This window comes from Oryx dammah, unplaced genomic scaffold (assembly GCF_014754425.2).
Source record: "Oryx dammah isolate SB20612 unplaced genomic scaffold, SCBI_Odam_1.1 HiC_scaffold_8, whole genome shotgun sequence".
Classification (NCBI taxonomy): domain Eukaryota; kingdom Metazoa; phylum Chordata; class Mammalia; order Artiodactyla; family Bovidae; genus Oryx; species Oryx dammah.
This window is the reverse complement of record NW_024070192.1, coordinates 47,548,758-47,573,010: the sequence shown is the minus strand read 5'-3', so window position 1 is coordinate 47,573,010 and position 24,253 is coordinate 47,548,758. Positions and strand designations below refer to the sequence as shown.

At 35.3% G+C, this 24,253-nt stretch overlaps 1 protein-coding gene across 1 annotated transcript in view; it reads right to left on the bottom strand.

Moving 5' to 3' along the window:
- The window catches only part of TAF15 (TATA-box binding protein associated factor 15), a 29,436-nt gene that overhangs the window by 4,293 nt on the left and 890 nt on the right, over window positions 1–24,253 (bottom strand). The window contains 10 exon segments of the mRNA XM_040244067.1: window positions 947–1,076; window positions 2,125–2,234; window positions 3,538–3,570; window positions 4,175–4,209; window positions 12,757–12,877; window positions 14,109–14,302; window positions 16,034–16,136; window positions 16,218–16,302; window positions 16,385–16,436; window positions 17,985–18,024. Coding sequence (XP_040100001.1) covers window positions 947–1,076; window positions 2,125–2,234; window positions 3,538–3,570; window positions 4,175–4,209; window positions 12,757–12,877; window positions 14,109–14,302; window positions 16,034–16,136; window positions 16,218–16,302; window positions 16,385–16,436; window positions 17,985–18,024 — 903 coding nt within the window.

Here is a 24,253-nt window from a genome sequence, read left to right as displayed (position 1 = left end):
AGCAAAAAATCAAAATGCAACTGCATTGGAAGACACAGGTGCAATAATCTTGGAAATGCGAGAAACCACATGTGCCTATCAATCAGGCACAATTTACTTCTTCAGGGAGAGTGCAGCCCAGCTGCCTGAGTTTGAGCCCTAACTCTACACTTCTTCTGTGATCTTGGAAATTACTTATCTTCTCTGTGCCTGGGTTACAACATCTGTAAGATGGTAATAAAAGCAATTAAAAAAAAAAAAGTACCAGGGTTACTGTGAAGATCTGAGTTAACGCACATAAAGTTCTTAGAACTGTGCCGAGCTCATAAACTACAGTGAACATGCAGTGTTATTCTCCTGCACTGGCAGGGGGGTTCTTCACCACTAGCGCCACCTGGGAAGCCCCATTACAAGGTACAACAAAAACAATACATTTTCAACATGGGAAAATGACTATAAGACATCAAGGAAATAAAAGCATGAGACAAAATTACTTTTGGAGTAGAATGATAAAACTATTTTAAAAATACATTTTAAAAAGCTGGAAGAAATACCAGTAGTTTTCTCTATGTAGACTATGGAAGCTTTACTCCTTTCTTCTACTTTTTAATATTTTCTTATTTTCAGGGGGAAAAAAGTCTTACTGTACTAGTCTTCTACTACATATTAACATTGCATTTGAAGGGAAATTAACCTAAATTTTAAAAGAATATAGTCAACCAGGCCAACCCTTCACATTTCTATGAGGGTGGCCTCAAGCACAAAGGATGACATTAGGAAATATTTTAGACAAAGAAACAGTTCATCTCACTTCTAAAGGTACATAAGAATTCTGGCCTGTATTCTCAATAGGATATCTAAAAAAGTAAATAGGAAGATAATCATTGTCTACCAGAATATATTTTGACTTCAAGACCAGAAAACATTTATCAAAACCACACACTGAAAGTATATGAATGAGGTATACCATCAAACCAGTCAATGGCTGCCTTAGCTGAAGGAGGGTCATCAAACGACACTGTTGCCTCCCCTTTTGGCTTTCCTGTGTCCTTGTCTGTGTACAGATTTATCATTGGTTTTCCAGTCTTTTTATTTGTCTGAGGGATGAACAAGCTGGTGTTAGTATTTTAAGAAAAAGTGATGAACCACTCAGATAATTAAAATTCCTTATTTTTTAAAGGAATTCACATATCCATACTATAAATACTACCAACATAAAAATGAAGTTATCTGTAGGTTCTGAAAAGGAAAATTCTAAAATACATTAAGTGAAAAGCAAACTATAAAAATGATACACGTCATACTGTTTTATCCATATATAATTTCCTCAAACCCACAAAGAAATAAAAATAATGCTTCATATAAACATTTACCTTGTAAAATTAAAAACAAAACAAAACAAAACAAAACAGGAAGAACGTTCACCAAGCAAATAAATTACCATTAAGGCATACACACTGGATTTGGCTGAGAAGGGAGTAGAAAACAAGAATTTTTACTTTTTGAAACTATGTGAATTTTTTTTTAACATATTTTATGTGTTAATTTCTTAAGAAATGTCTGCTCTCCAAGAAGGGGGGGGGGATTCAAGTAATTTCATAGACACCAAAAAAACCTGATTTCAGGCAAATGCTATAATCTACTAACACTGCTCTAAATGCCACTTTCTAGTTGAAGATGAAAATATATGCATGAAAAAGACAGTGCACAACACTTAAGTACAATAAAGTTATGAAATAAAGCATTATTATATTGGGCAAATATATAGCAGACATTAAATACCAACATAAAAAGTTGTTAGTAATAACTTGGGTTTTCATATGTTGGTATTTCAGAATATATAAATGTTCACACAATTTCATTTGGTTCTCACAATTTTAGAAGGTAGGCCGAGACTAAGTTTAGAGTACTAAGATTGAAAACCAAAGCTGTGGAAGGCTGCAGAAAGGTAAACACAAGCAAGGAATACAATCTTTATGTCTTTAGCAAATTCAGCAAAGGCCTCCAGCCCGGGGTGGACACATGCATCAGGGAGTTTCAAGAGACAAGTGATGCTGGAGTGTGGGCTTCTTACAGAACCTATGCATCTGAACCAGATATGTTAATAATTAGGATATTTTCAACATAAGCCAACTTCTTACTCACCTTGATGATTCCTATTTGTTTAAAGAACTCCCCCACTTGATCTGTAGACACACCCTCCCCAAGTCCTTGTACAAAGATTGTGTTGTTATCCGAATTATCAGATTCTGAATCTAAAGGAAAAAAATATATATATGATTAATTTTATATACTGCTTAGGTTTAACTATATCCTGTTTAGTAACGAAGAACAGTAATTTGTTGTTCAATCTTCAACTATTTCTATGACCAAAAGGAAGAGGGTCCAATACAGGAAACCTCTTATGATAAACATACAAAGTGGTCACAGTAGTTGTTTGATAGGTCAATTCTTGCAACTAAACTTCATGAAAAGTGGCTCAAGTCCACACTCTGCCAAATACACAGACCAATTAAGAAGATCTTATAAATCTTACTCTTCAAATTCAGATACAGGACTCAAGCTCAGGAAGAGATGAAGAAAGTATAAAGTAGCATTCCTTTCTTTGGAGGGCTTTAATTCTTTCTGGCTAATCAATACTTTTAAGGCTCTCTGGTAGAAATTCCCTAAATCTGACAGTCTGGACTTCCAAGCAAGCCAACAGAATTGCTCATTTCCCATTCACTGTAATAAGCTTTATATACACCAGAGGGTATAAATAAGAGACAAATGATACTGGAGTGTGGACTTCTTATGTAATCTATGTATCTTAACCAGAATACGTTAATACTTATCAGATTATTAGGAGCACCTTGACACACACCTTACCTTACTCACATACTTTTGGATTAGTACAACAAAGTAAGAAAGATGTACAAAAACTCAGTCCATCAAGAGATAATTCAGAAATTGACATCCACATAGAGTACTTTAGCATCTTAATAAAAACAAAAGTTCTGATTTCAATATATATTAAAATTTTTTAACTCAAATTTTTAATATCTAAATCATTACTTTCAAAAGGCTCCAGGCAGCCATGAACCTCATTTGAAAATAAAAAGGCACATGAAATTAGTGACCTCTGCACAGAATAAGACAATTTTCTCATATATGATTTCAGGTTTCTTAGGCCCATTAAGCAGACTATTAATCCAACATATTCTCTTCAACACAGCTATTCTACTTCTAATTCCCCAATGATACAAATCCTCTTGTACCTGATTTAGTGTCATTAAATAAATAATGCTAATGAGCAATACAAAATCAAGTGTTTCTTCACAAAAGCAAGAGGGAGCAGGGGAAAGCTCCCAAACAGTGATTTTCCTTAGCAAACTTTCCAAATCCCTTAAATTTTTCTTGCTGAACATCTTTAAAAGGGAAGCTTCCTGGTTCTGGTAATACTATCAAATCAAATCTTTCTCCTGTACTAACTCCTCCAAACACACATATTCTTCCTTTGAAAAAATGGAAAACTAACATTTCCTTAATGGCAAAGTCACAAACTATTATAAACCTTACCAGCATCTGGTCTGGGTCCATAATCCCTGTGACCTAAGGGAAAAGAAAAGAGAAAGAAAAAGAAAGCTATTTAAGGCGACTCATTAGAAATCATTTAAAACAGTAATAATAACCAAGGCATGAAAAGTCAATACTTTCAAAATCCTTGTAAGTAACCATCACAGATTTACAAAGTAAATATATAAATTAGGTTTTATTAAAAGTTTAAGAAATCAAGATGAATGTCAATATTCCCTTAAGCTTGTCCCAGACGGCACCAGCCACTTTGGCGTTATGCTAGCATCATTTTTGTTAAGCTCTGATTGTGAAGGCTGATTGGAAAACCCTAGTAATTTTAAAACACCATGTCAGCTACCTTTATTTAAAAACGTTATTGACAAAATCCAGTGACGGTCTCATTCATTGGTCACCACAGACTCTCATGCAAATTCACTGTGTAGAAACCCATTGGACTATTTGAGATCAACTTTGTCTTTTTAATATTTTGAGATAAATATGTATATAACTTTTTAAAGCACACAACACACACCAGCCTCAACAGAATAAGAAAGGGCTTAGACTACGTCTGCGGGATATTGGTGGCTTTTAGATTTATATAGCATTTCCACTGAAACATTTTGGGATACTCAGCACTTACCACCAAAATTTTTGAAGCCACCGCGGTCACCACCACTGCAGAGGAAAAATTGAAGAAATGATTTCTTCCTTAAGTCTCTAATGTGCTGAGCCCTGGGCTCAATCTACACTTAACTGTCTCAAGTAGAGTGCCCAGGAAAACAGTAGCACCTCTAACTTTCCAGTAAATTTCATTTCATAGACTTCAAAATGTTGTTTTCACCTAAATGTTTTCCCAAAGATCTATTTCCACAAGGGTGCCTTTTCAAGAGCATTACAGAACATATCTAATATACTCTTACTTTAAAATCTTCCCAACCCCAAGCCAAAGGGATACTATTCAAATCAACTTAAACTGAAGACACAACAGGAAGAATGCTAAACTAGAGCAAACATTCTTTCCAAGGGGATATTTTTGTTAAATATGAGAAAAAGGAAAAGGATTAGAAGAATATAAAGCAAGGTTAAAATTTTGACAGAATGGGAGAGGAAAAAGCTTGAGCACTATGTTCTACTGTGATATCAAACAGTGGGTTTTATGAGATGAGGGGAAAAGCGAGGTACAAATACACACAAAAGTGAGACTGAATGAAAGCAGTCTTAAAAATTTGAATCATTCAGATACCCAGCAAAATGAGCTAGCAGAAAGTATACATTGCCATATGCTAGATCTCATCACAGAACTGCTGAAATTCAAGCTACCCAGTGCCCTGCACACCAATCAGGAGACTACGTCAGAGACAGAATGCTACATACTCCACAAGAAATCACTTTAAGTGGCAATTTCCACTACCAGGAAGTCAATGCCCCTGCGTGCATAGCTTTATATAAGAAATTCTCTTATCAAGGAACTCTTTAAATACTCATACATTAAAAGTTTGTTTCTCTTAACTGAACCATGTAATCCTCTAAGATTCATGTGCTGATACAGACATAAAAATAATCAAAAAGTTTTCAGATAGTGATACCTAATTTTCTACTACTACTCATCTTCTACTATAACCCAAGAAACTATTCCAATGTACTAATGTCCCTTTAATAATAACTCTGCTGTCGAGACGGGTTTTCTGAGCCATCCTGAGAAAAATCCTCTGACTAAATGAGAAAGAATTTTTTAAGTCTATTCTAACTACCTTGATGTTAAAAAAAAAAAAAAAAATTCCCTTGCAACTGGTATATAGTCATAGACACAAGCATCTCAATTTGCTATTAATTTTTATTTGATACCCAGGAAATCTAAAAAGGAGAATAAGCCTATTTCAAGGCTATGCAGACAAAGTGAAGCTCAGGCCTTTCATGTGCATAGTTCCCTGTTAAGTATCTAAGACTTCTCTTTCAAAACACTACCCCAGGGGCCCTCCCATCAACCCATTACTTCTAAATGGCCTTTTCATCGCTGCTTAACTCTCAGGGAAAGGAAGCCAGAGTTCTGAGATTACACTGCTAAAAATCTTATTAGAAACAAGATATCTCAGATTTCTTCAAAGATGATCATTAGAAATGATGAGAAAAGAACTAGTGAAAATATTAAGCCCATATTCCTATGTCAGGACATCAAAACACCCAGGATAAAGTTGTTTTTTTTTTAAATAGAAATTTTTCACAACTAAGTGCTAGAAGAGATACCACTGAATTATTTTGCTGTCACCTTAACCAAGAACCAAACTGTTCATATCTGGCTGCAGTGGGAGGAAAACATACAATTTCATACATCATCTAGTTCCTGTAATATCTATTCTGGCCAGCAATACAACTTTGAACAAATAAGGAGGAAAAAAAAAAAGGACATACTTACTCCCTGTAAAATATAAAGGATATAAAATAAATATTTGAATAGGTTTATAATTTCCTATTCCTCCATATAATAATATTTTAACTTAAATCATCATTACTGAGCACTTTGAAAATTCAACAGCTGAACACTTCAAACACAGTATATTAATACCAGTCTTCAAATTAAGAGACTCAGGATATATAGTCTTAACTATCACTAATCAATCTTGAAAACATAGACCAGTCAGTAATTCTCCCTTGGCTTCTGTTTCCTCTTTCACAAAATAAAGGTCTATATCAGGGATCCCCAACCTCCAGGCCACAAACCAGTACCTCCTGTCAGATCAGCGGCAGCATTAGATTAGAAATAAAGTACACAATAAATGTAATACACTTCAATCATCCCCAATCCATCCCCCTAATCCCCAGTCCATGGAAAAATTGTCTTCCATGAAGTCAGTCCCTGGTACCAAAAAGGTTAGGATTGCTGGTCTACATCCTTACTATCTGAAAGGTGGTCTACGGAATAGCAACAAAAGCAGAGCCTAGAAGTGTCTCAGAAAAGCAAGCATACCCAGACCTACTGAATCAGAACCTACATTTTAATAAGATCCCCAAGGAGTTTGTATGTATATTACAGTTAGTGAAGCACTGGTCTAGATAATCTATAATTTTATGTGGGGCTTTCTTTCAATTTCCAGTATTTCAACACTTTTCGTTCCTTATTCAGTTCAGTCACTCAGTCGTGTCCAACTCTTTGCGACCCCATGAATCGCAGCACGCCAGGCCTCCCTGTCCATCACCAACTCCCGGAGTTCACTCAAACTCACATCCATTGAGTCGGTGATGCCATCCAGCCATCTCATCCTCTGTAGTCCCCTTCTCCTCCTGTCCCCAATCCCTCCCAGCATCAGGGTCTTTTCCAATGAGTCAACTCTTCGCATGAGGTGAGTTCAATTAATTACAGTTCCTTACTAGGAAACATTGTATCAAATACAATAAACAAACCTCAAATAGTACCACTACCAAATCAATTAATAGAAGACAGGCCTTTGGTTACGAATCTTTCTTTCAAATCTACAGTCAAGTTACAAGTTCCTTTTCTATAAACTAAGTTAAGGCCTCGCTAGCAAATTAAGACATGAAGGCATATGAACGTCTCAGTCAAGGTGTTGCCACAACAAATTTTTTCTCTTCCCAGAAAAAGCAAAACTGTACACACAGAGAATTCCTGAATAATGTTTTAAAGTAAAAAAGTAGAGGTATTTACTAGAGACATAATATAACCATACTCAAATTTACGACTCAGTGTCTCCTGCGTAAGAAAATCAACTGTATATTCTTGACTCAACTACAGAAATGGTTGTCCCAGGTTCAAAATGATGAGAAGCCTACTCAAGGGTAGACTGAGGGTTCCTTCACTGTTACACCATTACATATTTAGAGAAGACAATCAGATTTAATTTCACATGCTTGTCAAGAAAATGTTCTTTGACAGAATCTCTATTTCCAAAATTTAATTTTTAAAACTCCAAATATATCTATATTCAAGGACTAAAACTTCCAAAAAGTAACAGGACAATACAGGAATCTTTATTCTCAGAAAACTCAATAACGAGAGAGAAAAAGCAACTTAGCTAAAAGTTGAAAAATATTAGTTCTTTAAAAAACTATGTTTGATTTTTCATCCCAGTAGTCCAGAATGTAATTTTTTGGATATGAAGACTAACATTCAGTTCATTTCAGTTGCTCAGTTGTGCCCGACTCTGTGACCCCATGGACTGCAGCACGCCAAACTAATATTAATTCCAAACATAAATGACTCAAGTGGATTTAGATCCCATTTCTCAACAGTAGCTCTATTTGGTTTTTTTTAGATCATTTTGATGTGGACCATTTAAAAAATCTTTACTGAATTTGTTACAATACTGTTTCTGTTTTGGTTTCTCAGCCACAAGGAATGTGGGATCTTTGCTCCCCAACCAGGGATGAACTTGTACCCCCTACATTGGAAGGTGAAGTCCTACCCAGCGAACCACAGGGAAGTTTCAGTATTTATGTTCTATTTCCTCCCATTCCATATAGGTCTGGTTAAAAAGGCTTTCTGGATTCAGTACTTATCAACATTTCAGAAGGCCAAGAATCTATCATTCTAGAGTTGCACTGTCCAATACAGCATTTATTAGCCATATGTAGCTGTTTGTTGACCTTCTGAAATATGGAGAACCTAAACTGACATGTACTCTAAATGTAAAATACAAAACGGATTTCAAAGTCTTAGTATGAAAAAAAAAATGTGGAATATCTCAATTTTTATACTACTAATAAAATATTTTTGATATATTAGAATAAATAAAATTTATTATTAAAATTAACTTCACCTGCTTATTTTTTTTAATGTAGCTACCAGAAAATTTTAAATTACATATGTAGCTCACTGCTGATCCACATTATATTTCTATTGGGCAGTACTGTCTGGACTATCACTAGCACACATGCACATTTCCAAGCAAGTTATTCAAAAACTCTTTTAAGAACATTCAAAATTCAAGATAACTTTTTTAGACTTGAGATGTTAAAGCCTAAAAAACTACTTAATGTGATGACATACTAATAATGGAATATGATTATCTAGTTTTAGTAATTTTGCAATGCGTTCACTGCAATGATAAAGTTAAAAACATTGAGAAAAATTATGGCTTTAAACTTCTAGTACACTAGAAGGTCAGTGGCATTTTATTTGGTTGGTGCAAAAATAATTGTGGTTTTGCATTGCTGAACTCTGCCATTTGATACTGTAATACACTCTTAAATAAATAAATGTGATTATGTTATACATCATTTTAATGCACATTTCTCACTTTTTTTGCTAATGACTTATTATTTGCTGTCTATTTTACATTTATTTTAGACTAGGGAAATGGTATTAGGCAAAAGGCAAGTTCGAGCAATTTTCTTATTCAAAATGTGTCATAAAGCAGCAGAGACAACTCATGACATCAACAACGCATGTGGCCCAAGAACTGCTAACGAACACATTAGTGCAGAGGTGGTCAAGATGTTTTGCAAAGGAAATGAGAGCCTTGGAGATGAGGAGTGCATGGCTGGCTATCAGAAGTTGACAACGACCAACTGTGAGGATCATCAAAGCTCATCCTCTTAAAACTACATGAGAAGTTGCTGAAGAACTCAACGTTGACCATTCTATGATTACTAGGCAGTTGAAGCAAACTGCAAAGGTGAAAAAGCTTGGTAAGTGGATGCCTCATAAGCTGACCACAAATCAAAAAAATCATTTTGAAGTGTCATCATCTCTTATCCAACAACAAACCATTTCTCAATGGAACTGTGAACTGTGACAAACAGTGGATTTTATATGACAACTGGTGACAACCAGTTCAGTGGATGGACTGAGAAATAGCTTCAAAGCACTTCCCAAGTCAAACCTGGACCAAAAAGGGCCATGGTCACTATTTGGCAGCCTGCTGCCCATCTGACCCACTGCAGCTTTCTGAATCCCAGCAAATCCGTTACATCTGAGAAGTATGCCCAGCAAATTGATAGGATGCATCAAAAACTGCAATGCCTGCAGCTGGCACTGGTCAACACAAAGGACCCAACCACACATCACACCACGAACTCTTCAAAAGTTGAATGAATTAGGCAACAAAGTTTTGCCTTATTTGCCACATTCTCCTGACCTCCTGCCAATCAACGACCACTTCTGCAAGCATCTCAACAACTTTTTGCAGGGAAAATGCTTCCATAACCAGTAGAAGGCAGAAAATGCTTTCCAAGCCTTCATTGCATCCGGAAGCATGGATTTTTATGCTACAGGAATAAACAAACTTGTCTGTCATTGGCAAAAATGGTTGCCAGAAGCATGGATTTTTATGCTACAGAAATAAACTTATCTGTCATTGGCAAAAATGGTTGATTATAACAGCTTCTACTTTGATTAATAAAGATGTGTTTGAACCTAGTTATAATGACTTAAAATTCAGTTCAAAACCGGAATTACATTTGCCCCAACCTAACAGATGACAATTAGAAATTCAATCTTTTTTGCTGCAAGTGCTTTTCCAAAGAAAAACATTGTTTCCTATAGTCTTCACATGTTTCTCTTTGGTAACTGGAAAGCTCACAGATCTCTTTGGTCTCAATTCTTCCTGCAGTCAAGCAACAACTTGAGTCTGAAGAATGTCCCATCCTTTACCACCCACCCCACCTTAACCAGCAAACTGTGCCCCTTCTTATTTAATTATAAAGCCAACTAATGTCAGATATTCTTCAAACAGCCCTGAAAGGATATTTTCAATCTTGCTATTTTTAAATAAGATGATTACAAACACAAATGGGAGTGTTAATGAAGACTAACAAAAGATGTTTGGGTATTTTGGTACTTAAATGTAAAACCAAGTACAGGAAAGTAAGCCCTGAAACTGGGCCTTTTTTTATTTTTTTAAATACTTTACTGCTGTAAGTAAGCTAAAAAATCACATCCTGAGCAAGATATTGTGATACATGAAAATTATATGAACTTCAAATTTTAGTACTCATAAATTAAGTTTTATTGGAACAAAACCATGTTTATTCATTTATATAATGTCTATAGCTGCTCTGGTGCTACAAGAGCAGAGCTGAGCAACTGCCAACAGAAAACACGTGGCCTGCAAAGCCTAAATTACTTATGTGGCCTTTCACATAAAGTTTGCCAATCCAATATAGAAAGTAAACATAATCAACTACATAAATTTCTTAAAAAGACCTTTTATGTACATTCCATTTACTAGTGGGGTGGGAAGGGGAGCAGAGGCGGAGGGAGGAAGTGTATGTATATATTTAGACAGCAACTGGGCAAAACCCCTCCCCACCCCCAAATTCTACCCTGACCTGAACCAGATATTTTGACCTAATATATACTGGGCTTGTATATAAGATTTTGTTTGAAGAGCTTCTAAGGTTAAATAAAATTTTTGAAAATCAAAAATTTAGCTCATGATTCAATACCTAGGTCAAAAATTATACTGAAGTATGTTGCCAAGGAGTTATCAAAGTGCTTAAAATGCCTGGGTTGGTTAAGATATGGATCTTCCCTCCTTTATCAGGAAAGGTCCTTCAACTCTTTGATTCTAAGATAAGTCAGCTACCAAAGTTGAAAACATATTTTTAAAGACTTCCCTACTCTCCTCCTTCTAAAAAGTGGGATTCTACTATTCCCAGACAGACATATTTAACAGGTAATCTATACATATAATTATAACCTCCTTATGAAGAAAATTAAACTTATGATATACTATAAAACATATAGCATCCCAAGGCAGCTAATTATCTAAATAAAACAGGGGTTCCCAACCTCCACGATCTAATGCCTGATGATCTCAAGTGGAGCTGATGTAATAATAATAGAAATAAAGTGCACAATAAATGTAAAACACTTGAATCATCCCAAAAGCATCCCCCTCCAATCCCAGTCAGTGGAAAAATTGTCCTCCACGAAACCAGTCCCTGGTGCCAAAAAGGTTGGGGACCACTGATCTAAAACATATTACCTGGAAAAGCAGGTAACCTGTTAGTTATCCTGTCTGAGACGCTGTTTGAGGGGTGGAAGCTATGGATAGAGGGTAAGCACTGTATCACTGTACACTGTTCATTTATATCCACATGATGATACACTATCCTCTTTGATAATGAAGAGGCATACAACATAGTTGCTTTACCTTAATACATTGACTTTGGCTATTAATCAAAACTTTTAATGTTCAAGTCTTATAAACATTTTTCAAATATGTTTAGACTTTAGATTTGTTAGATCAAAGCACTGCACGCTAAACAGAAAAAGTCAGTGAGACAGAATTCCTGGCTCAGTTGAAAAATTAACAGTGCTATATGTAACTGATTTTCTCAGGTTACCTCAGGGAACAGATACTCACTCAGTCCCTAAAAAGCAAAAGAGTACTGAGGTATTATTGCCAGGTAACATGCTGCTGACAAGTTCAATTCCCAAAGAACACAAATTATCCTTTAAGCCTGTATATTTTATACATGAAATTTGCAATGGACAAATTTCATCTGAAGACAATAAGTGCCAACTATTTTTTCATTCCTGTTTTTAGAGCAAAAGTGCTAAATTTACAGATACACTTGAAAGTAATTTTAAAACCAGCTTTTATAACATATGCCATAAGTAAATACCAAAACCTGGTAAAACTAACAATAAAAAAAAAAGGAAAGCTGAATTAAAGTCATTCCTTTTCCACAGCTTAGTCCAGACAAAATACACAATGGTATGTGACATTGTACTAATTATTTCAGTAATTATTTACTGAAAAATAGGAACAAAAACAGTTCAGTTACATACCATCTTTCTCTCCTCTGCCAACCTCAACTTTATACTCTGCTATTGCTTCCTAATATTTTCCCATCCCAAGGGGATTCAAGATTAAAAAACAGCCTATCTTCCAATCTAGAATTCTAAACTTACCTTTTATTTTCTACAGACTGAAACACTTGGATTTCCCAGAGTCATCTTTTAAATGAGTTTAGAGTCTATAGCTCTGGCATGAAAAACATTGTTAAGTGGTTTAACCCCATTATAATAGGGAACTTTTCTCCACTGGTTTTAATACCACAAAAACTAACTGCTAAGAAAACCTATTTTGAGTTAATTTATGTGACATCTTAACACTGAAAATAAAATTTGAATTTCTGTCCTCTTGTCTAGAACATAGATCTCTTTTTTAGGCATCTTAATGAAATCAGATGATGGAATCAAAACAGCTTAAAAAAAAAAAAGAAAAGAAATGTAGGCATCTGTACCTAAAAACTTACCTTGATCCTGTCATAGGACCTCTTCCATCCTTGTCATATCCCCCACGCCCTCTACCTCCTCCCTGTGACCCGCCATATCCTCTATTATCTTCTCCATACCTACTCACATCACGACGGTCATCTACAGAAAAGAAAATTCATACAAACATACATGAGTAACTTGAAATTTCTGACAAAGGCTTTCCACAACACAATCCTAAATGGCTCTTTAAATCACCTGTGACCTTCAGAAAATGGCACCTGTGCACAAAACTCAAATGTAAGTCGCCATAACACAATCTGGAATTAAATGTATGAGAATTATACCTGTGTCAAATTCCATTCTACCAAAGTTAGACAACAAAAGGTGACATAGTTAACACATTTTGATGTGATGGTAACATGAAATAGTGTAAGTACATTAGGTACAGAACCCTAGTTAATTAAAAGGACACCCTAATCTTAAAAGCTACTTTTTTTCATGTCAAAAATATCTGAATGTAAATAAAACACAGATAAGGAATAACCAGATTTTCAAACTGAGAAACAGTAGTGAATATATTCACTGAATAAGGTATTTAGTGAGTGAACTTTCTCTTTTACTCAGTTGCTAAGTCATTCATTCAACTAGTCAACAAATATTTATTAAGCAGGTATAAAAATGAGTAAGGCAGGACCTTTGCCCTTGAAGCATTCATTTTTATGGCTGGTCAGATTCTTAAATACCAAAATAAAGTGGTATGATGTTAGAGAAGGTTAATATAGGATCATAATTTTCTCAAATCACATACACCACCACCACCAAAAAAAAAAAACTGGTAGTGTGAACTTCCCTGCTGTGGTACAGTGGTTAAGATTCCATTCTTCCATTACAGGGGGCAAGGGTTCAATCCCTGGCTAGAAGCCAAAGATTCCACATGCCTCATGGTGCAGTCAAAAAATACAAAATTTTCAAATTAAAAAAAAAAAATGGCAGTAGCAGCACTGTCAACTGATCACTTTATTGAGACAACAAAGGAAATTTTTAAATTAGCCAGCCAAAAAAAAATTCACGTGACCATTTGGAGTCTCCAAGAAGTTCAGAAATATCAATCTAAGAAACTAACTTTGATGGATATGAGAGAGAACATATGTTCAAGGTCACTCCAAATTTTTACAGTTGAAATCTGTAATTTGTATTGGGGCTTTCAAAACAAAGTTCAACATACAAACAATTCTCTGAAGGTTAAAAAAAAAATAAGAGTGGCGGATTCATGTTGATGTATGGCAAAACCAATACAATATTGTAAAGTAATTAGCCTCCAATTAAAATAAATAAATTTATATTAAAAAGAAAATACAACCAAAAAAAAAAAGAGGTCAGCATATCTTACCTTGTGTGTGGTGGCTGTAATTTTCCCTTTGTGAATGGTAGGACTGCTGGTTTTGATTATAGGAATCATGCTGCTGATCATAATTTGACTGCTCATCATAAGAGCCTTGATGTTGATCATAGCCTGACTGCTGGTCATATGAATCTTGTTGACCATAGTCTGACTGGTCATATGAAGGTGCTCTTCCACCTTGGCTAAAACAGAGATCAACAACTTAAGTGACTTTATAGGACTGTTTACTGTAGTTAAGCCGACTGAGTGAGTGCTCTAAGACCTCAGCCACATTTACTACTCCTTTCTGGTGAGAATCATCTAGTTTCCATATCTAGAGAATCTATCACCAATAGAATGACTTTCAAACAATAATTCTATCACTGAAGAGGTGTCGCATTATGAGAAAAAGCACACACCTTTGAAAACTATAGAGAAGAAAACCATGTTTAATATTGTGGGGACTACTTCCTTGTCTTTAGAACCTTATCATTAGTATACTCTTCTAAGGATATCCAATAGTACAAAATATTGCTATTAGAAACTAGCAATTAAATCATTCAAATTTTTAGTCTGCTGAGTAGAAGGAACTTGCATTATGATGCCACTTTTTAACTGAAAAGAAGTCTAACTATCAAAGAAGACTGCTTTATTATCTCTGGCAATTACAAAAATTCTAAGCAGGTTCTGAGCAATATGGTTATTAATTACCTGCTCTCAGGATGGGAGTGTTCATCGGATTTGAGTTCTAATGTTTTGAGTTAATTAAAAAAAAAGGGGGGGGGGAGTGGGAACAAAAATGGCCTCCTATCTTAATAGTCACATCTTATTCTGCATCAAATGATCGAAACATCTAATAAAGAACAGTATGTTCCCCAACTCCCTACCCAAACACATCACAATGGTCAGAATCCTAGAATTTCCTTGAGAATGATTTAAACCAAATCTAACATTTCTCTTTGGTCCACACTTAGATGTCTCATTTCCAAAAATGTATCCTTATAAAAAGATTCTCCTTAAATTTAAAACTAACCAATAGGACTTGAAGAACCTTCTAACGTAGCATGCTTTCAGAATAGTATTCCCTATGTTTGTATTCCATTTCTACTTTTCAAAGCACTCTATCTATTAAGACTGATAAATGTGATCTCATAATCTTTTCCTAATTTTTTTCCCAATGCTTTTATTAACTGAATTTCACTTAGAATAATTTCTTTCCTGCAGATAAAAAAATACTAGTGACCTCAATTTCTGTCTCACTTTTTAGCTATGTAACTTGCAAGGCTATATAATCTTAACAACTTCTCTTTACTTTTGATAATTACTATCTCATAGTGCACTCCCAGTTACATTAGGGAATGCAAAAGCATTTCACGAACTGTAAAGCACAGTAAAAAAAAGTTCCTATTATTAAAATTAATAACAAGGACAGGCCCCCTCAAATCCAAAAATTATTAAAAAAAGACCTGTAAAATTGCTAATATTCACCTACCTATATTAACAATTAAAACATTTTTTAATGTATCTGAAATATGTGGATAGCTTTTGGCACTTTTTCTTTAATATTTTTGTCCCTGAAAAGGTAAGACATTAAAATGGTTAAAAAATAAAATGGAAATAAAAAGTAAGTAAACATAGGCAGTTTTTTAATTTCATCTCAGGTATAAAGCAGAGGTCCAAATTTTACTTTTTAACATTTAAATCACATGCATTCATTTAGAGCTGAACTAATTTTATAACTAACACATGAAAAGAACAAAATATCAACTGACAATCTCCACATTCTTTATAACACAAAACTATGAAATTCATACTTCATCAACACTTTTCTGAAATAAGTATTTAAAGCAAGGCCTTTTTGGTGGAAACTATTCAATACCCACAGTGTTCCTTTCACTTCCCAACACAACCTCAGCACTCTACTGTTTCCTTACCCTCCTGATGATTCCGTATTTTGCTGTCCCTGGTTATTATAAGATTGCTGGCTGTATGAGCTCTGCTTTTGATTCTCATAACCACTGTAGGACTGTGAATAACCTAAAGATTGAATGGTATACATTTAGGAAAGGTTCTGATTTCTTAACTTCTAAAATAGTAAATTTAACAAATCAGTCCAACCTGATTGGCTTTGTCCATAACTGGAGTAGCCGCTATAGTTCTGTCCATATGAAGAGTCAGTAGTTTGTCCATAGCCAGAATAGCTCTGAAATTTAGATAAATACAAGTTTCATTGCATATTTAAAATTAAAACTATTTATAAAGAACTCAATTTATATTTAACCTACTTGTGGTGCTTGTCCATAACCTTGGCTGCCTTGATTTCCATAGGAAGTATAACTGTAAAAGAAAGACGTACTACTTGAAAGATATGTGCTAGAATTTAAAAGCTTACAAGAACGCTATCCTTATTTTCAACTTTCAACTCAAATACAAGCTTCTTTCTTGAAAAATGGTCAATCTGCCTACTTCTTAAGAGTCTAAATTGAAAGGTGATAACCAAAGACTGTCAAAACATAAATGAAGTTGTTTCAAGACCTCTTGAATGTCGATCACCAGAAGTTTTGCTTTGACAATCTCCCACAAAAAAAACTTCACCACACCTAAGACCCAATGCTGCCCAAGATAAAAATAAATAAAAATACGCTTATTGTGCAAAAAACAAACAAACAAACAAAAACTTTACCACCAGAGCTAAAAAATCCCTAGAGAATTATGCTTGGATGGGTGAGAGGCTGGGGATAGAAAGGCATGACTACATGGTAGCAAGACCCATAAATATGTAAAGCGAAAAAAAAGAAAAAGAAGACTCTAAATTAGAGCTTCAATCAATTTAACTGTGCTTTGACAGATTAATTTCTTCCTACCATTTACCTTAACTTGCCTCTAAGACCCTAGAAGAGGCACAGTGTGGCACTCAATGTCCAATTTTTAGTGCCTCAGTAGTAGAGGTACGCGTATCTTCAGAGCACTATCACGGAGTAAAAGCGTATTGTACCCTCAGTGTTACAGCACAGCCTGGCATAGGTTTTGACTGAATGAATACATGTAGCTTCCTCAGATTTGAACTTTCTTTAATGTTACTGTATATAAGCTTTAACAGAAATACTTTTGAATATATGCCAAAGAAAAATAAAACATCTGCCAAATAAAGTATTAGTTTAGAGCTGTCAAGTACTAAAAGAATTTAACTTTATAAAATATATTTCATTGAATAAACATTTGCCAGTTGCCTACTATGAGGGTCTACCCTATAAGAATAAAAAAGTCAAATCAGTTTTGTTTTCATTAAGCTTAAAACTTGATGACAGATGATATCTGAGATGCCTTCCTGAAAATCTCACACTGAGCTGCAAAACATTTATAGTGTGAGTTGAAGGCTGTATTTCTAGGAAGCAAGAGAATTTTACTACATGTGAATGTATGCACATAAAAACAGACTTTTTATTGTGAGCACAGCAAGGAGCCTTTAAAAACACTAAACACTATCATAGCACTTCAAGAAAGTCCACTCCAGAAATATGTTAGCATATTATATACAATCAAAAAAATGCTTTTTCTAAGAAGCTGTTACAGTTCAACTGCTTAAATCCTTTTAATAATGATTTCTGCTGAAAACTTTCTTAAAGAAAACAATCTTTACAATACCTGAGATTTGTTTTGATCTCTAGGGGGCATCTATATTTACTGATTCAAACAGCCTTTTAAAAAAAGAAAAATATTTTATAGCATCTATGTACCTAGGCCAACTCTTTCCCCTCGACAAGCTAATATTTAACTCTTTAAGACATCAAGATACCACATCTCAAGAGGGACACCTGACTAAATATATCTTTTTTTCTCAGTTCTACTCATTCATGGTATTACTGAAATGTGCATATACTTTACCTTTGCTGCTCACCCCCAGACTGACCGTAACTTCCAGAATCTAAAACACATAAAAAGAATGTTTAATCTTATTTAAAAGTAGGCTTCCCTCAAAGGCTGACTTTAGCTCTTACAGATGAAATGTGATAAGAAAATATTATAAAAAGTAATTACAGAAAGGAAAACTACAAGTTAAAAATATAGTGCAAGGAAAAATCCGTGTCAACAGTATTGGCTATTTACAGTAATATCTCTGAAAACAACTACTCTACAAATATGTCCTGATGTCACAAAAACCAAGTAAATAAATAAACAATCAGTGAAAAACCCATCCTTTTAACAAAAACTCAAAAGCTCAAGCTATACTATCTTTATATACAAAAAGACATCTGTTAAAACTAATCGGGATTAAAAAAAGGAAAATACACACTCTAAAAAAAGGAAAGGAAAAGAATATATATACACCATTTCCTTGGATTGGACTGCTCTGGCTGTCAGTAGAAACAATAAGATCTCTGAAGACTTGGTAAAAAGCTAAGTCAGCTGTTTTACCCCAACTTTATCAAAGCTTTCAGGGACTTGGCCAATTAGTATATATCCTTTGGGATTCTCCTCAGATTCAAATGAATGACCTAACTTCATTAGTGATGAGTAAGAGAAGAATTGGGGCTTCCCATGTGGCACAGTGGTCAAGAATCCACCTGCCAATGCAAGAGTTGCGGGTTTGACCCATGGGTCGGGAAGATCCCCTGGAGAATGCAATGGCAACCCACTCCAGTACTCTTCCCTGGGAAATCCCATGGACCGGGGAGTCTGGCGGGCTACAGTCCACAGCATCATCACAGGAGTTGGACATGACTTAGCTACTAGAAAAGAGAACTTGGCTTCCCTGATGGCTAACCGAGGTGGAAAAATATTGTGCATCACTGCCCATAATACTCAGGTGGCGCTAATGGTAAAGAACCTGCCTGCCAATGCAAGAGATGTTAAGACACATGGGTTCGATCCCTGGCTTGGGAAGATCCCCTGGAGGAGGCATGGCAACCCACTCCAGTATTCTTGCCTGGAGAATTCAATGGACAGAGGAGCCTGGTGGGCTGCAGTCTATAGGGCTGTAAAGAGTAAAACATGACGGAAGTGACTTAGCACGCACAAGCCTGTAATAATAAAATGACTAGATTTGTAGCCAACAATCAAGTAAGAAATATATGAAAAGAATATAGAGTCTACCTGGATCATAAAAAGGTTAGATGCATCTCAAAGACTACATGTATCTAAAATATTAGATGCTTCTATCAAATGGCAAAGGAAATTAGTTTCAACCAATTCAGAAACTAAAAAGGATTACAGTGGAAGGAGGGAGTGTAAGAGTGAAACAAATATACAAACACTGGGGATATAAAGCTTTAGGTTAAATTATGTCCCAAGGCACTGATGTGGGTTCTCCCAGCAACAAAGTAGAGTCCAAGATCTTATTATACTTTGGCTCAGGCAAGAATTATAGAAGTACACAGCACACACGTTATAAGACCCTAATCTATTAAGTATTAGAGCTCTTAACCCAGTCACTCCTGCTCTCTGAAAGTGTAAATATGTCTTCTTTAGCTGGCTGACTTTAAAACTCTAGAACATAAAAATAAGCATATTGAACAAGTCTAGCCCTTAGTATACTTGACTGAAAAAGTAGAGATGATTTACATTCAGAGAAAATCAGTTTATAAACTGTATGACAAAAAATAAATTCTAAGGCATTTCAAACAACTGCTTATTATTAAGTACTTGGCACTTGAGCCTTATATCTGGGCCCATGAATTATTCAGAAGTGCTTTTACTTCTAAGTGTACAGGGTTTTGATACTCTGTGGTTCTAATTACATTCCATTGCAGCCAGAAAAAGGTATTTTCTCTATTCTGGGTATTTGTCAGGATTTCGCTTTTCCCCTTGGTAAATACTTTCACTTTCATAAATGCCCCCTATGTGCTTGAAAAGAACTGCATTTTCTAAATGTTCAAAGAATTTTGTAAGATGCTTGTTAATTCTATCATTCCTATTCCTACCGTTTCATCTACCTGATCTATTAATTACACAGAGAAGTATGTTTAAACTTAAAATTCCCTGTCTGACTCTGTATTTGTCAATTTCTTCTGTGTTTTTTTGCTTCTACATTTTGAGGCTATACTGTCAGGCACATAAAAGTACATATTTACACCTTTCTGGTGAATTTCCTTTTAACATTACATGAAGACTATCACTAAAAATGTCCAAACTTTCTTTTGACTGGTAACTAAGCAATCTTCCTTTTGGTTGATGTTTGCCTGATTAGTCTTTCCTATCTCTATATTTCTTAACATTTCTTATTCTGATGCTTTAGAGATCTTCCCTGGTGGCTCAGATGGTAAAGATTCTGCCTGCAATGCAGAAGCTCGTGGTTCGATCCCTGGGTAGGAAAGATCCCCTGGAGAAGGGAATGCTTACCCACTCCAGTATTCCTGGAGAAGGGAATGCTTACCCACTCCAGTATTCTTGCCTGCATAACCCCATGGACAGAGGAGCCTGGCCGGCTATAGTCCACAGGGTCGAGTCGGGCATCACTGAGTGACTAACATTTTCACTTTTTATATCATTTTTGAAAACATAAATCTAGATCAATTTTTCCCAATGTGGAAAATCTGTCTCTCAATTGATGTTTTCATATTTTCACTACTGTTACTTTTTATTTATTACTACTAGCCTATACTGGACTCACCAGGGTCTTTTCCCCCAACTCCTTCACTTCCTTCTACTGGATTTTCCTCTTTTCCCCCTCTACTGCTTTAGATGCTCAAATTCTGTTCTTGTAATAAGTCACAGCAGCAATAAGTTACCATTCATTAATTTAAAAAGATTATGTTCAATTTTAAACATACATTTTTGACCAAGTTCAAAATGATCTTCAACCTCCATTAGAATATAAAAATTTTAATGCTATAATGCCAATTACAGCCTTCATCTATTATTTTGCTTCCACATTTTTTCCGTACCGTTTGCTTCCACTGTAAAAACTCTAAATATAATCATTTTAATCTTCAAGATTCCATATAGTCAATACATTTTATCTACTGCATTTATTTCCTCTACATTTTTTTGCATCCTACCCGTCCCTTCTGGATTTCTTTTTCTGTATTCCTTCAGTAAAGGCCTGAAAGTGGTATTGTCTTTCATTTGGATAAAAAATTCACGGTCATACATTATTTTTCCTCTAAACTTCAAAGATCACTTCATTATTTAGCGGCTTCTTAAAACTTTTAAGAAATCTACCAATCTGATGATCGTTCTTCTCTTCCTTTGGGAGAGTAAGAGGGAGAGGACACCATCTGAGTGGTTTTAAAAAAAAAAAAAAGAAATCTACCAATCTTACCATTTCCCTATTTCTTCCAATACGTTTGCTGTATCTGGGTATGAACTGACTTTTATGTCTCATGTTTGAGACTACTGCTTCTTGATCCATCAATTTTGGAAAATTCTCAACTATCAATACCATTTTCTCCTTCTCAAACTCAGATGTATGTCAGAGCTTCCCAATCTACTTTCCGTGTTTTTTTTTTTTTTAAACTTTCTGACTGCACTCCAGACCATGTGGGATCTTAGTGCCCCAACAAGGAATCAAACCCACATCCTCTGCATTGGAAGCACCAAGTCTTAACCACTGGACAACCAGGGACAGTCCCTCCCATGTTTCTTAATCTCTCACTCTTCATTTTAACCTTCTGAATTGAATCCTGGGTAATTATTAAACCCCATCTATTTTCTATCTCCCTAGTTATTTCTTCTGGCTACGTCTATCTGCAATTCAACTTAGCCATTTTCTCTACCTCTAGAAGTTACACTTGGTTCTTTTTCAAATATATGTAACCTTTTTTCAAGTCTTGGTCTTAGGGCTTATTCCTTTTTAGGTTTTTAATAATTTTAAACCTACAATACGCTTGTCCAAACCATCTAATTAGGGGTTCAAATGCCATTTGTCACTCTCATTTTGGTGAGTTGTTTCCCAGAATTCTGCAATAAAATTCCTATTGACCCACGCTCTGAAATTTCCTCAGAAAAGGTTTTCATTTGTTTCTAAGAACCTCAAGGTTCTTACTGCCAGTCTAGAACCAACTTTTATATTAAATTTCTTGGCTTGAGATTTCCTGGACCTCATAATTAGTCTAAATGTACACTGAACTATGAAGCCCAGGTCCCAGGTTACAAATTCTTGGAAAAAGACTTTCCCCCCCCTTACTCAAGGCCCAGGTTTGTTATCTCCTACGCTGATACAAAGGTTTTTTCCTAGTTCATTCTTTCACTGAAGATACAGTCCTTTAAACATCCAGGGTTTAAGTAACAGTCTCAGTTCCCACTACAAGGTTCTAAAGGTCTCAATATTTCATCTCCTGTGCTTAGTTAATTGAGCAATAAACTCCAACTCTCTGAATACTGTGACCTACATCGTCCTCTTCACGGAAACCACCAAGTTAGCTCTATGCCTACCATGTTGGCTTCTACTTCACTTCTGGCAGCAGAAGCCTGCCCTTTGTTTTATGTTAAGCTCCCACATTCTTAATTATTTGTAGACAGAATATTTGCAAGTTATCTTAGTCTGCCATACTGCCAAAAGAAGTATCTTGACTTTGTAACTTGTATATGTATAAGTGATATCAGATTTGACTTTAACTTCAAAGGTGTCAGCTAATATTTATCTGAGAGTCTGACTCACAATATTTACAATTCTGACTTAATTGTTGATTATGTACACACTTTATTTTACTAGATTTATAAATCTGTCTTGTCAGGCACCTAGAGTGGTTGAGTCAATTTGATAAATTTTAAAGTATAGTTTGGAATGTTTAACGGATTTACATAAACTGAATGTTATTAGTTGTTTAGGAGGGATTCTGCTGTTAAATTTATTAACTTAAACATTCATCAAGAATAAGTCAAAAACATCATTCCTATTTTTATACAAAGTCATAAGTATTATTTTTATACACAAATTACAAAATGTGCATATATTATCTAACACTAAGTAGAACTTAATTGACTTAATGTAGGAACAAGCAAATTATTAAATAGTTCTTTTTGACATGAAAGTCAATTTCAATATTAAAAACACTCAAATTACAAAACAAGGATGTGTACTGTCGGTGATCTTGAAGATCTGTAATAATGCATTAACCAGCTCATACACTATTATGACACACTGAAAATCATGGATTTTGCAAACAGTATACCTCTAAAATTTAACTTTCCATAAAAGCTACCCAGTCCTACAAAAATAAGCCACTGCTTTAAACCAATAATCACATTAAAAATCAAGACAGATCAATAGTTGCTAATGAGAACTATATCCACTGAAATGGTAAATCTCTCCATGAAGGTAGGAGAATGTTTTTTAAATCATAGAGAGGTTTCACACCCTCCCTAGAGTGTGTTTACATGTACTTCTGTGGAACTTTACCAGGCTTCATTCCAAATTATGCACCTAATTAAATGTATCCCAACATCTACTTTGGGGTAAGAAATTACTTCTCACCTGAGCAAGAATTAAAGAGATTAATTCTGTGCAATTAATACCCTCTTACATCAGGTAAATGCCCCTTTCCCCAAAAGATCAACATTCTGACTTAACACCTATGTTAATTTAAGGAATGTTCATCATTCCCCAGTCCAACCATTCTTGCTAACATGGTCTCCTCTTAGCCTGTTGCTTTCTTTCTGTCACACATTTCCACCCTTCTGCAAAAGTGGATTACTTGGAGAAAACGGATTGTTTGTTTTTTTACTATCAACAGGTTCTCCCTTGGGAAAAAAAATGTAAAATACTCGGCCAGCAGTCATTTTCATCCCAGTCACATGGCTTTCGGGGTACGTGTTCTGCTTTTCCACCTCAACAGTAGTATCTAACTCTTGTGACAGTTTCTAGTAAGTGGAAAGCTGAGTCTGTCTTTGCAGCCGGTGATGTACCGAACAGCAGAGGACCTTTCCTGGCATCTAAGAGTGCTAAATCAAGGGCAGATCTGGGTTTGAGGGAGAATAGATATATGTGTACCTATGGCTGAGTCCCTCTGCTGTTCACCTGAAACTACCACAACATTGCTAATCGGCTATACTCCAAAAGAAGAGTAGATCCACCTTCCAGACTGCATATACTGCTCTAGCAGGATCTAAATGGGCTGTCCTGATGAGACCAAGGCCTCTCTGTCTCCTCCACACACCGAGGGGGGGTGGGAGACGGGGGGGGGGATTCCTGTATCATTTTAAGTGTATCATTT